The 14,218-nt window shown below is 44.9% G+C and overlaps 1 protein-coding gene across 13 annotated transcripts in view; it reads right to left on the bottom strand.

Moving 5' to 3' along the window:
* The window catches only part of LOC118223058 (zinc finger MYM-type protein 2-like), a 35,685-nt gene that overhangs the window by 15,795 nt on the left and 5,672 nt on the right, over positions 1-14,218 (bottom strand). For 7 of the 13 annotated variants that reach the window (XM_035409156.1, XM_035409148.1, XM_035409151.1 and 4 more), the window contains exons 2-8: positions 10,746-10,897; positions 8,382-9,321; positions 7,185-7,476; positions 6,403-6,565; positions 4,509-4,721; positions 598-766; positions 288-338 (exon numbers count right to left, since the gene is read on the bottom strand). In XM_035409156.1, coding sequence (XP_035265047.1) covers positions 288-338; positions 598-766; positions 4,509-4,721; positions 6,403-6,565; positions 7,185-7,476; positions 8,382-9,306 — 1,813 coding nt within the window. In that variant the 5' untranslated portion in view covers positions 9,307-9,321; positions 10,746-10,897. The remainder of the gene's footprint in view (positions 1-287; positions 339-597; positions 767-4,508; positions 4,722-6,402; positions 6,566-7,184; positions 7,477-8,381; positions 9,322-10,745; positions 10,898-14,218) is intronic. The other 6 variants (XM_035409152.1, XM_035409155.1, XM_035409153.1 and 3 more) reach the window with 2 other exon arrangements.

Raw genomic sequence — 14,218 nt, forward strand, 5'->3', positions numbered from 1 at the left:
TGCACTGCGGTCCTTTGGTTCAGCTCCCCATTTTCAAACCGTAACAACATGGCAGCCAGTTCATTCTTCTCATTTGGCCTAAACAGTCCACTAAAATACGTTTCCGAAAACATTTTAGGCGAGAAACAGGAAATGCAGTTGCGGAACCTGGGTTCATATTTGATCTGCAATGCCTAGTTTGACAGTTTGATCCAAATTTTGTGAGCGAGGTGTGCTGTGCTGATCAGATTAATTTGCTAACAGGGTCGACATTACTTTAACCAAGTGCCGCAATGGCAATGACATACCACAGCACTGGGTGGGCTGGTTGGCTGGTGGGACTGGTTGGATCTCTTGCTCTACATAGAAAAGGAATAAAATGTGTCGTGCTGAGGTATCTTGCCGGAATCAGATAGAACATTCCATCAGGCAGACACTGGAAGGGGCTGTACCTGTGCAAACAACTGTTCAATCACAACCTGTGAACTTGGGTCCTCCAAGTCTTATCCCCACTTAATTTATAGCTGGTTTAGTGATGCTGGTGGTACTGGAAGCGCAGCCGGACTGACTGGTGGTGTTAGTGACAGTGCTAACAGTGCTAACGCTGACGGTGCTTACTGACGGTGTTGGTGATGGCGCTGACTACGTTGCTAGTGCTCTTGTTCTTGGCCATGCAGGCAGTGGAGCAGTACGGCTCCATGGCGCCGCTGGGCCCGATGCAGTGCGTCACGTCGAACGAGCGGCACGCGGCGCGGCACCCGGTGCAGTGAGTCATCTTCCCATGAGTCTGGAAAACACAGAGAGGCAGATCGGCTCGTTTAAACAACAAGGAGCACAGCTAGCGTCACTTGTTTTACATTAACAGCAAATGCTAATCTCGCCATCTTAATGACTGATTCAAGTGTCGAGGCAAAGCAAGTGACCTCGTAACCGTGCCTAAACAGTGAGCACAGCTGGTGATGGAATAAAAGCACAAGACTAAGATGCATGAAAATGAGTGAGGACGTCAGGTGTCAGGGAGGAATAGAAACGTCAAGTTTTCGAAACACTAGCCTTGGTAACGTCAGTTAAAGCCAACTTGCCAAGACTAAATTCAAGACATTTAACCTAAGTGAAAGGGTCTCAGATATGGGACTCAATAATACCATACCACAATGGAGAATTCCACTGGCAGTGGCTTTCAGGCAGAATTTAAGGGAGCAGCATTCAACAGGCTGAATACGACCGCTACTCAGAGTCTACAGCGCCATCAGGCCATCAGGTCGGTCATAAGACTCATCGTCTCTGCTGCATGGGTTTAACATTTGAGGCTGCTTCTCATCTCAGCTGCTCATTCATTTGAATATGGTGCACACAAAATGGTGCAGGAATAAAAAGGAACCAAAGAACCATAGAATCCAACGTGATTGGATGAATGACCGGCAAATGGACAAATCTCAAATTCGTTGAATTGAACCATTTCAAATGAATGATTTTCATTAAAGCAACAAAGCTGAAGGCCAGCTGGGAGTCTTCTAGGTCTAAATATTTGTCTCTGTGCAATAAAACCGCCTACTTAAATTATTGCAGAAAACAAATTACAGACAGCAAAAACTGAAATATGTTGCCAAGTATTCAGTCCGCACCACTATTTTGTGGAGACACCTTCTGCCAACCATAAAGTCTTTCTTGCATTTTCAGCTGGACCACATTCATGCAGGTGGGCTTTGTGATGAGTTTTTTAAAGTAATGGCTCCTTCCTTGTCAATCAGCCGTACAGACCAGGCTTGTTGTCGTGGGCAGCAGCTGTCTCGAGAAGGAACCAGGAAGTTACGGAAACGCTGGTTTTATTTTCCATTGGCAGCCACACTCCAGTGCCAGTACTCTTGATGAGGACGGAGTGTAGCACAGTGGGTAAGGAACTGGGCTTGTAACCGAAAGGTCGCAGGTTCGATTCCCGAGTAAGGACACTGCCGTTGTACCCTTGAGCAAGGTACTTAACCGAAATTGCTTCAGTATATATCCAGCTGTATTAATGGATACAATGTAAAAATGCTATGTAAAAGTTGTGTAAGTCGCTCTGGATAAGAGCGTCTGCTAAATGCCTGTAATGTAATGTAATGTAATGATGATGTATAAGGAAGCAAATAAATTATACACAGACATATACATTATGGCAAATAAGCAAAATCATACGGATTAGAGCGAAAGAGCGACGGCTACGCCCGTATTCACAGCGTGCTCGTGCATGCAGGCCACACTTCACGCGCACCTGCAAAAACACTTCCCGGTAAGTCGCACGGCCCCCAACTGAAATATATTCAAATGAGGGGAAAAGATGCATTTTCTGCAGACGTGAAAGCAGCCAGCCACTACAAAACTGTGCTTTACCTACATGACTTCATTGCCTGAAAAATGAATGAGTCGCCTCAGTACAGCAAAAGCTTTCACGCGCATTACTTCCCCACAAGCAGCCGCGCCCGCCGGTCAAGCATTATTTTCCCCCAACGTCTCCGCTTTTCTCCATTTTAAATAAAATCCATCGCGTTTAATTACATGTTATTACACGGTATGTATTACACACCGACTTATGACCATTACTCACACAGGCCCATTTAATTATTGTTTAATGGCACTGGAAGGGAAAGCTGAATGCATTTAAAGCGAGTGATGAAGGATGGGCCCCATCACACACACACACACATTTTCTCCACTCAGCCATTCAGCCCCACAACTGTTTTAAGGAAACTGTCCTCACACTGCCTTCTCTCCCCAACTTCCCCCTCCTTCAGTCGCTGAGTTCTCTGGGACGGCCATTTCTAGGCAGCGTTTGGATTGTGCAACGCAGTTTGCACTTCCGTCTGTTGACCCAGCAGTGCTGACTGGGATGTCCAAACGCTGTTATATATTTTTGTACCCTTCTTGCTGTGAAAGCTCCCTGGGCTTCATTTGTGCATGTTTCTATCAAATTCATTAACAGACTAATGATCCTGCCAAAACCAGGTTATTTTTACACTGAAATCATTTTAACCACTTTTATGGTACACAGACAGAGGCCAGAGGCTTGTTAAAGTGATTTTTCTTTTTTTTGCACCTGCAGTAATTTCCAGCTACCAGAGTGTAGGGGTGGAATACTCAAGCATTTCCATTTTTATTTCATTTTCAGTATTTATCAACTTTTTTACTTGCATTTGTTTGCAAATGCTCGGAGTAAATTATATTTCAAAATGTCACAAAAGAAAGTTTGAAAGCAACAAAATGTAAAAATTGTTCAAGGGTCTGAATATTTTTCCAAGGTACTGTATACGCACTGCTTTTGGCCTGCAGTGCAGTGCAGTTTGGGGCAATAAGCCCACACATCTTTCAGGACACAATAATCAATACTTTCAAACTAATCACATCATTCAGGCTGGTCTGAATTGAATGCTGTGGTTCAAACAGGAAAACACTTTGCAAAATGCCCTCCGACAACCTGACCAATGACAAAAGGGAAATTCCACCACAAAACAACATTAACTTCATTTAACAGATAAAGGCGTGATTGATTTAGTCTCTTAGTGTCTGGCCAAAGCAATCTCTGCACAAAAATAGCAGCAGCAGCAGACGCAAATTTGGTAGAGGTATACATCATAATGATATACACCTATACCCTTACTCATTTTTGAAGAACAACAATGAGCGGGTCATTTTAAATAGGAGATACCGCCCTCTGACCTCCCATACTAGTGTATGGGGGTACTGACCAAACTTGGAGAGGGGGGGCGGGGTAGCAGCTGTTCCAACTGCAAACAGTATTAACCTGCAAGTTAGCTAGTGTAGTGGACTTGGCTCAATGAGTTTTGGCTACCTATTGTTCAAATATAATAGCTTCCAACGATTTTGTGGTTGATACATTGGATGACTCCACCTTTCAGGAGATTTTATTGGAATCAGAAGTTGAAGGCTACTATTTTGAGCCCAAATACACGGCCAAGGAGATACGATGAAGATGTAAGGCGGCAGCTTCTCACATTGCTGTTAGAGCGGAACTTGCAGCTGACACGGAGCCATCTTGGGTAAACGATGACTGATGGTGTACACATGGTAACTGCGCTGCAATGCCTACTGTTTGCTGCAATGAGTGGGACTGCGCACAGCTTGATTTGTCCACCTGTGTCTGAAGTTGTCTGATGGACACACATAGACTGTCAGAGACCACTCCACTATAGCCCTTAGTAAAGCAGGAAACCGGAAAATGTGCAGTAGCTTTGGGGCTATATCTCCGCACTCACTGCATGCAGAGAGTGGCTGAGAGCTCACTTTAATCAGGAGGACAGTTATTCTTCTTCAAATAAAAGAAAAACCCAGAATGGCATTTCCCTTTAAGCAGGCATGGCCTGATCTGGCCTATAACTGCCACACTAAGTGCTGGTCCAGGACGGTAAGGTGAGAACACCACAAAATCTCTCAAGATCCGACCACCTGCACTCTGAGACCCTTGTGAATCAGACCCTTACAATCCAGGTACTGATAATGTTGATGATGACATCACAGGAAGGAGGCGGGCTGACCTGCTTGTAGTCCCTGACGCAGTTCTGGGAGCAGAAGCGCTTCTGCTGGCCGTCAATCACCAGGAAGTGGTTGGCGGAGGCCTTGCTGGGCAGGTAGTCCCCGCACTGCTCACAGCAGTTCATGATTAGCCCGTTAGCCATGCGGTAGCGGTTGAAGCACATGTCGCTGCAGATCTTGTGGGTGACATTCTTGAAGCTGACCTCGTGCCGAATCTGAGGAGCAGAGGGGTTAGGGGTTCGGTAAGTCAGGGACTCAGGGGACCAGCAATGAGGAGCCCTGGGGGACTCCATTTGTACACTAGTTTTTGTACAAACCAAACACAGCAGTTTCTAGAATCTAATAGCTGCTCATTGAGCATTTGTAGTAGTCTCTAAAGCTGGACTTTTTTCATATACCAGACTGATGAAATAATTAATTGATTGATTTATTGACCCAGGTGTCCACACTTCCAAATACTCAATGTAGCCAGAGTAATCAAAACTTTTATTTCTGCCAATAAAGAATATTATGATAACAACATCACGTAAACAATATATAAATGTTCTCTGAGGGGAAAAATTACACTCCAGTTCTGGAACATTGTTTTTGCATGAATTTACACGCTCATTTGTGGCAGCTGGCTTAAGTTTGAGCTCTCAAAATTCAGACGGACAGACGACTCAATTTCCCCAGATACTTGAGAAATCCTAACATCCCGTATAACTTATTGATAACTGAACTATTCCGGATTGTGCCAGTGCTGACTTTGGCCGGTAGCTCCACAGGGCTTGGCACAATTGGCAGGAGCATTGCCCAGGGTTATGGAGGGTGTTGAAATCTGCACCTAACTGCTCTCTAGTGACCCCCACTGGCGGACTGGGTGCCTGCAGCCCGCACGTCTGCAAATGGCCTCATGGAACAGCTATCAGTAAAGTCAGTATACTGTGTAGCTTCTGTGCACACACTGGTGCCTGCATTCTACAGGTCAGTTTTTCCATCCTTACTGAATGTGTGAACACCTGGCTACTACAGCCAAATACCACCTGTTTCTTGGCTTACAAAAAAGTAAGTGAGCCAAACCTGCATTCTGTGAAAATAAAACACAAAAAATGCAGAATCACATGAATTTATATCCTTAATTACCTTGATGGAAAATGCACTGCACTCATATGTACGCAACTCATATGATGTAACCTCCATTTATTGTGGTTGTGATCAATACCAAGCCTAATTTCTTTACATGTGTTAGAAATCAAGCTTTTTCAAAATTCTGCTATTCTCAGCAAAACGGTATTTCAATTTGGCATTGTAATACAATTCCCACCAAGCAAAAGGTAAAAGGTTTTGGTCAATTCCATTTTCAATCAAATCAATTTCCAAAAAGAATGCTGATTCAATTCATTAACTGATAATCCTCAGATTTTTTTTCAGTTCATGAACTGATTTTCAATTCCTTCTGTGAATTGACTAAAATGAAAATTAAATTGAGCCCAATCCTGCCAGGGAAAATGGCTGCACACAATCTCTTTCAATATAAAGTTTAAAAGATAGGAACACTGTATTGACACACTTTTACTCAATTGATCAATGAGTTCAAGTACACACACACATGTACAGACAGTGAAGACATTAAGCGGAAGAGCATGAATGCCCATATACATGTACTTTTAGTTACACAAGAGCAGGGTTCGTACTGCCTACATCATCGGATGTGAGTTATCATAACAAAAGAGCGTAAATAACAAAAGAAAATCAGGGTTTTTGAATCAGCATTTGCAGATATTAAAAAATATATTTGGGTGAATTGTTCCTTTCACTAAGCGTGGGAGTGGCTGAAGCAAAAAGCAGTGTACACAGGCCCTAGGGTGTAACCCACACGCACGGTCTTCACACAGCCCCACAGGCCGGCCTCACCTCGGTCATCTTCCCGCACACGGTGCACTTGGTCCGGACGGCCGTTTTGGGCGGGTTCTGCTTGCTCTCATAGGATGCCAGGCAGCCTGTGCTGCAGAACTCCTGGAACGTCTCACTGGAGTCCACCTGAGCCACGATGGTGCCTTTCATGCTGGTGATGTCCCTGAAAACAGCACACACTCATCAAAGGTGTATAGACATCACTCATACAAGGACACACACACACACACACACACACACTCAGGATAGACATCACTCCAAACTCAGGACAGACATCACTCATACATGGACACACACAAACTCAGGACAGACATCACTCATACATGGACACACACAAACTCAGGACAGACATCACTCATACGTGGACACACGCAAACCCAGAATAGACATCGCTCATACATGGACACACGCAAACCCAGGATAGACATCACTCATACGTGGACACACACACACTCAGGATAGACTTCAATCATACACGGACACACACACGCACACACTCAGTACAGACATTACTCTTACATGCACACATATACCGTATGAATACACTCAGTGCATCATACATCCACACACACATATACACACTCAATAAAGATGTATAGACATCACTCATACATACGCATACACAGACATTAGTCATACATGTCAGGTGGGTGTGGTTAGACAGGTGCAGGGGTGTAGTTAGGGAGGTGCAGGTTTTTGGCGTATGGTTTGAGGTGGGTGTGGTTACAGGTGCAGGGGTGTGGTTAGGCAGTTGCAGGGCTGTGGGGTAAGGGGACCCTTACTTCTTGCACATGGTACAGTTCTTCTTGGGGGCGGGCTTGTGGGAGAAGGAGGAGAGGCAGGTGGTAGAGCAGAAGAGGTGGGCGGAGCCTTTGCGCTGGTAGGCGGTCTGTCCCTTCTTCAGGGGTTTCCTGCAGTTGGCGCACGTGACCTTCACAGTCCTGGGGCCCGGCTGAGGGGCCGAGCCTGAGGAGGAGGCTACCGGTTTGGGCAGGGAGGCGGCTGGAGCTGGGGAGTCCACTCCCGGCTGCTTCTGGTTCCGAGGGAAAGAAGCTGACTGGGATATGCAGGAATCTGCGTGTGGAAATATAACAAAGATCAAACCCATATCGAGTACATTTATAAACCTCCAAAATGGCAGTGGGAAATGCCAAAATAAAAAATAAGAGCAGTTATATGCTTGCACAAAAAAGTTCAATAAAAATTAATTCATGATTCAACTAATCATGGTCTTCAATCAAGTAGAATTGGGTGTCTTAGTGTTGGACTAAAACAAAAACCTGCTTTCTATGGATGCATTGTTCTTTTTACAGCAGTGATTCTGGTCCTGGAGAAAGAGAGGAAGAGAGAGAAGGACTGATAGGCAGCTAGCAAGATAGGGAAGGTTTCAGGTGCATAAAGAAACTCTTACAGCAGACCCCACAGGCAGGCAGACTCTTCATGCTGCTGAAGGAGAAAACATGCTAAGTAATGAAGCAGAGAGAGTGGAGCTGAGAATGACTATAAAGATACAACAAACAAGGATGTAGCATATCCACACAGTTTCCACAGCATCTCTAAGACAACCATTCGTGTGCATCATACACTGTACACTATATACATGCATGCGTGCCTGTGTACATATTGTGTGACGTGTGTGTGCGTGCGTGCGTGTTAGCATGTGTGTGTGTGTGTTTGTGTGTCGTGTGTGTACACGTGTGTGTATGCTTGTTAGCGTGTGTGTGTGTTTGTGTGTATGTGTGTGTGTGTGTGTGCGGTGTGTGTGTGTGTGTGTTTGTGTGTGTGTGTCTGTGTGTATGTGTGTGTGTGTTTGTGTGTCGTGTGTGTACACGTGTGTGTATGCTTGTTAGCGTGTGTGTGTGTTTGTGTGTGTGTGTGTGTGTGTGTGTGTGTTTGTGTGTGTGTGTGTGTCTGTGTGTATGTGTGTGTGTGTGTGCGGTGTGTGTGTGTGTGTGTGAGTTAGCGTGTGTTTTAATTACCAGGTCTCTGCAGTGTGCTGGTCTCCCCATTCTGGACTGGTTCGTGGGCTGTGCTAACTCGGCCAGGGTTGAATGTGGGGGTCTTGGAGGTGGAGAGATCAGAGGGGGTGCCCTGTGCCTCGGGGTTCAGACTGAAGGTCCCACTGATCTGCAGACCGTTCTCCTCCCCCGACCCTGCCCCAGCCCCGCCCTTCTGCAGCGACGTCACGCTAGTGATCTTCAAGTTCATGTCCCCCTGCGTGGGTCCCCCAGCCGGCTCCTCCACGGTTGCTGTGGCGACAGCAGAAGTGGGGGTGGCCTCATCATTGAGGGGTGGGACAGAGCTGGCGGCAGAGGTCACGCCCAGGGTGGTGACATTGGCGATCTTGATCTCTGAATCAGGCTCTGTGCTGCTCAGAGCTGAGGAGGAGTTCTTCCGCTCTGCGGAGTCTTCCTCGTCGTCGATCACAATAGGCTCCCCTTGGCGTTTACCTGGTGCTGTGGAATCAGGTGGAGTGGAGGAGTTAGGAGAGGGAGAGGTAGAGGGTGGAGGGGGAGAGGGAGGGGGAGTTGGGGTCTTGGTGGGGGTGTGTGTGGTAGAGGCCGCCGTGGTGCTCTCCTCAGCAGAGTCCGTGGGTTTAGGTGAAGGGGCTTCTGTGGGGGCATCAGTTTGGGGTGCGGGTGTGGGAGTGGGGCCTGGATCTTTGCTGGAGGGCGGGGCCTCCACCAGCAGCACATCGTCATCATCGACCGTGGGGACCCTGGGGGGGTCAGAGGTCGCGGGGGTGGGGGTAGGACTGCTGGCGCTGTCAGGCCCTGTCTCTGTGGCTGTGCTCTCCACTGTAGGCGTGGCCACAATGTCCATGGGGGGCGTCTCTTCCGCGGGCACCTCTCCCTCCTCTCCTCCCAGCCTGGGTTCCGCACCCTCTGACAAACCTCCATCCATCACTTAGGCAACCACCTGTGAACACGGACACAAGTCTGCTGAATCAGCCAATCAGAAGCACAGCAGAGAGCAGAAGCATGCCAACAGAAGCCCCTTCCACTAGCACAGTCAGCAGTGCACCAACAGTGAGGGAAGAGCAGGCTGCTAACCAGGAGAGAAAACCTTCAGTAAGAAAGTATGACAACACTGTTGACCACAGACTAGCATACCACAAAACCAGCTCACAAATATCAGTGGCCACTAGGCCAGGAAAAGGTTGACCTGTGGCAGGGCATTTCAGTGGCTTATACCACCCAATAACAGTCCTTTAGCATTCATATGAACTCATTGGTCCACAGCTCATAACATTCCCTATTGTTGAGTCTGATTTTGTCATGGATCCATGAAACTAAGTGGTGCCTGTTACATCTTCAGTTGAATCTCATTGATGTGAACTGATGTGTCACAGACAGCCCAGCCAAGTGAATGAGTATGAAACCTGAAGTAGTATAAAATATGCAATCATACCGTCACATTTTCCTATCATACTATCATAAGAAGTGGCATCATCAAATGACAAACATTAAAAAAAAACATTGTTACAATAAGAGAAAATGATGCTGAGGATTACAATGTGGGAAAATCAGTAGAGTGTGATTAACATAAAGCCAAAACCAAAAAAACTGGCTCCTGTGTTCAATATTGGGTAAAAGCACTGGATAAAAGAGTAGTGGTGCACCATCGGTGGTCGTGTTAACAGAAGATTCTGTGCTTTTTACGCTGGAAAAAAGAGCGAAGATGACAGGAAAATATACGCTGTGTTCTATGAAAATGTAGACATTCCCAGTTTTACAACGGCCGATGACCCAGACTTGAACCGTAACAAAATATTTACTCCTGTTTCTTTGAGTCAACCATCTTTCGGTGTCTAACATTTGTGTTGTTCATTAATCATAATATTTACACAGCTGTTGGTAGCATTGCAACAGTCAAAGTGAAAGTGCTTAATTTGAATAAAAAGTCGAAAACAAGATGTCAAGCCCTAGCTATCCTGCTCAACATGAGCAAATTAAAACTCACTCCTAGGGTTCTTAATATTAATATTAATGTTTAATATAATATTTTAATATTATTTTAGCCTGTGTGGCAAAACATTACTTGTAGTTTATTTCATTCCGTTACATCCTGCGTTACATCCGGCGTTCCAAAGACGCGGGATTCCATGGGCTAGCACGACCACTGGCTATGTCCTAGCATTGGAATCTTGTAGCCGTTACTCTCATGAAATTTACGGAAATTTATCATTCAAAGTTGGAATACCAGAACATAAACGAATAGGGAGACGAGATGCACATGTTCTCTCCATCACATCAACACAACTCAAAATGAGAAGCGCTACATTGTTGCTTTGGACAAAGAAATAATGTTGATAAGAAAAAAAAATGCTAAATGAAATCTACCTTTCTGTTTTGTTTTCAAAGACTCGTTTCTCAGTTTCCTGTGGGCTCAATCTGTTGGAACTTCCTCAGTTCCACCATCATCATCACTGTCTCAGTAGAAAACTGCTCCAAGGCCAATAATCAGGACTGTGACGATATCTGGTGCTGGTGACCTGTAAAAATCATTGAGACTTCGTTTTATGGCTGTTGCTCTGTATTGTACTCTGCTGTATTGTATTTTATGATGTGCAATTATACTGCAACCTCTTGGCCAGGACTTGAAAAATAAATTACTATTTTGATGGAATTCACCTGTACAGATAAAGGTTAAAATAAAACAAACAAAAGAAAAAAATCCAGTGCTGCATAACAGCCAGCCAGTGGGCCTGATACCCAGAACAATCTTCACTGTTTTTTCCACATTCTTTCAGGGAACAGGGACATGATTCAGGCAGGCTGGGGGACCAGTTAGGTGTGGATACCTACTTCAGCAAGTGTAACCTCAATAGGCACACTGTTCTTGTATACTCTGAGGGAAAAGGGTGCTGCACTTGGAGTTGGGTGACAGTTGGCCCCTGCTATCTGCTGCAGGTCCATGTCCCTGTTAGCCCTTAGGAAGTGTAGTGTTCTTCTCATATCCTTTCAGCGTATGTGGTCCTGCCCAAACTGTACTTACTATGTGCTGTGTTTCCTGAGCAAGGGAGCCAAAACCTCTTCCTGTTTACACAGAACCATTTTCCTATCAAAGGAGAGTGGTGACAAATAGATTGGCCCTGCCCCACCTTTACCAGTTGTCCTGGTTAGCGCAAATTAATATTATTTTGGTTTGTTTCCCAGTTTAGTGTGATGTTTAGTGATACTTGTGTTATGCTTATGTTTAGTCATCATCAAGAGTGTTTGACTCCATTCCTGGAAGGCCACAGGTTGCTGGTTTTCAGGATGTTTCAGCACTTAAGTGATTAGTTCAAGTCATTGATTGCTAAAGACTCTGCACACTAAGTCCAAAATAGGCCTGCAGACCCTTCAGGACTTGAGTTTGCCCATCCTGGTCTATACCAACCATAACCATGACCCCACATGAAATAAATACATTTTACACTCTTGGTGCATATATTTGTACAGCTTTTTGCATTAAGTACGTATATTTCCTAAACGTATCACTATTTACCTGAAAACCATGCCTGTGACATTCGCAGAAATACAGTTAAGCCTAGTACTCCGGATGCCCTTGAGCTGACATTTTTCCCCCGCCTTTCCTTGTTTAATCCCAGAGTATTTCTCTGCAGTTTGGGATGCCCCAATTGTAACGGTATGCTTGTGTCATCGGGGGGCACACATAAGCACACGCCTTTGCAAAAGCAAGTCCAGCCATCCGCTGCTTCTTCTCAGGTAACCAGAATACGCAGGTACTTTACCAACCAGAGGGGTCACTATTCTGACAAGAGATTAAGCAGCTAATTCTGGGACAACCAAGTGGCTGTGAACCGTAACTAAATAAACTGCACGAAAAGGGAGTTGATCAACCCGTTGCCATATTATTGCTCAGTTAGGGAGGGATATGGTAAAATATCCATCCACCCCCTGGCCTCGTGGCCAGTCAGTAGTCAGTAGTACTCAGGACGGGATTAGTTCTGGACTACAGGTCCATCAAAGTACCAAGAAGAAACGCTGTACCCAGATAGGCTCCCCCTGCTGTATGTTCTCATGAGGCAGACTGGTGGAGGCCAGACAGAAACCGAGATTTGGAGGCAGTCCCATTCCACAGCTTTAGAACCTTTAGACCTCTAAATAACCCATGCTGCTCTTCACCACATAGGATTAACAAAGTTTAGTCCACCGCACCCAAAGAACTCAGAATGAACCAAAACCAAGGGCCTCCTGGCTCATCCTAAACATCACCACTGCCAGCATAGGCTACTCTTGTGTAGCTACTACCCGGGAAAAACACCAGGAACTTAGCAGCTTTTCTGCTCTTTTTTTCCATTACTATCCATTGTTCCTATCTTACCTGAGTGGCCAGTCAATAAAGGCACTCTCCCTGAATGTAGGCTGGGCACCATTGCAGAGACGTCACAGATTCAAACCTGGGCTACCACATCAGCAAACTATTATCAGGAGTCTGGCATTCTGCCACCATCTGGCCAATTTGGGTGAAATTTGCTGCATGGCTGCAGATATCCACTGCAGTTCACCCTGATACAACAGACCTCAACAGACCATATTTTAGTGGTGCTCAATGTGCTGAAAATTTACATTTAAAAAATTCAACCACCTCTTCCATCTCTTTCCAAATATAATGCTTAGAGTTAGGCTACTATCCACAGAGCTTAATTTGTGCACAGTTTCACTGAAAACTACTTCTTTTCCCAAAGTACGCCAAATCAACTGTGGTTTTTAGAATTATGCAGAAAATAAGGTCTGTAGTTAACATAGGCCTAAGCCTAAGCAAGTTTCACATTTTGTTCTACAACAAAAATGACATATGCTAATAACTCAGCCATGAATTTAAAAGCGGTCGCATTTCGCCATCACGTCATCACCACTGAAGTTTCATACTAGTCTGCCTGCACACAAGACTTGCTTGGATATACATAGTTGCCGTACTTCAGTATAAGTAGTTGTTCTCAATTAAACTGTGCACAAATTGAGCTCTGTGGATGGTCATGAGTAACCGTGGCATTATTTGGAAAGATGCGTTACTGTTTTTCAAATGTCGACTTTTGCCACATTGAGCACCGCAAAAATATGGGTCTGTTGAGATCCGCAGTATTAGGCTGAGCAGAAGCAGACATCTATAAAACTAGAAACTTACCTTAATTTTATCTTTGGGTGAACTTCCGCTTTAAACAATACTGTTATGGCGAATGCAGCCAGGGAGCACAACGCCCCCATCCACGATCACAATATCTCTCAGAAAACTCCACCCCTCTTACATGTGGTGCACTGCTAATTTTACTTTGCCTTTTCTACCTGATAGTTAATTGATCAATGCCAATGATTAGCCAGAGATTTAAGTCCCTTGATGACCCAGGTTTAAATCGTCTTACGTTATGTTATGTTATGTTATGTTATGGACTGCATTTATATAGCGCTTTTATCCAAAGCGCTTTACAATTGATGCCTCTCATTCGCCAGAGCAGTTAGGGGTTAGGTGTCTTGCTCAAGGACACTTCAACATGCCCAGGGCGGGGTTATGTTATGTTATGTTATGTTATGTTATGTTATGTTAAATCAGTCCTGTTCAGAGGGGAAGAATGAAAACCAGCTGTACTACTGGTGTCGAGGGCCACATTTGAGTATCCCTAGCTTGACTTCTTAACTAGCAACTTTCCTACAGGAAACACTGATATTACAAGTTTATTGTTCTTCTCAAGTCATTGCTGCTTTGCAAACACCTTTTTACCAATCAGTTCATAGTAATTAACATGGATCAGACCTCTTAATAAAAAGTAACACATAAATATTGTATTCCATAAATATATATAAAATATGAA

Source organism: Anguilla anguilla, chromosome 3 (assembly GCF_013347855.1).
Source record: "Anguilla anguilla isolate fAngAng1 chromosome 3, fAngAng1.pri, whole genome shotgun sequence".
NCBI lineage: Eukaryota > Metazoa > Chordata > Actinopteri > Anguilliformes > Anguillidae > Anguilla > Anguilla anguilla.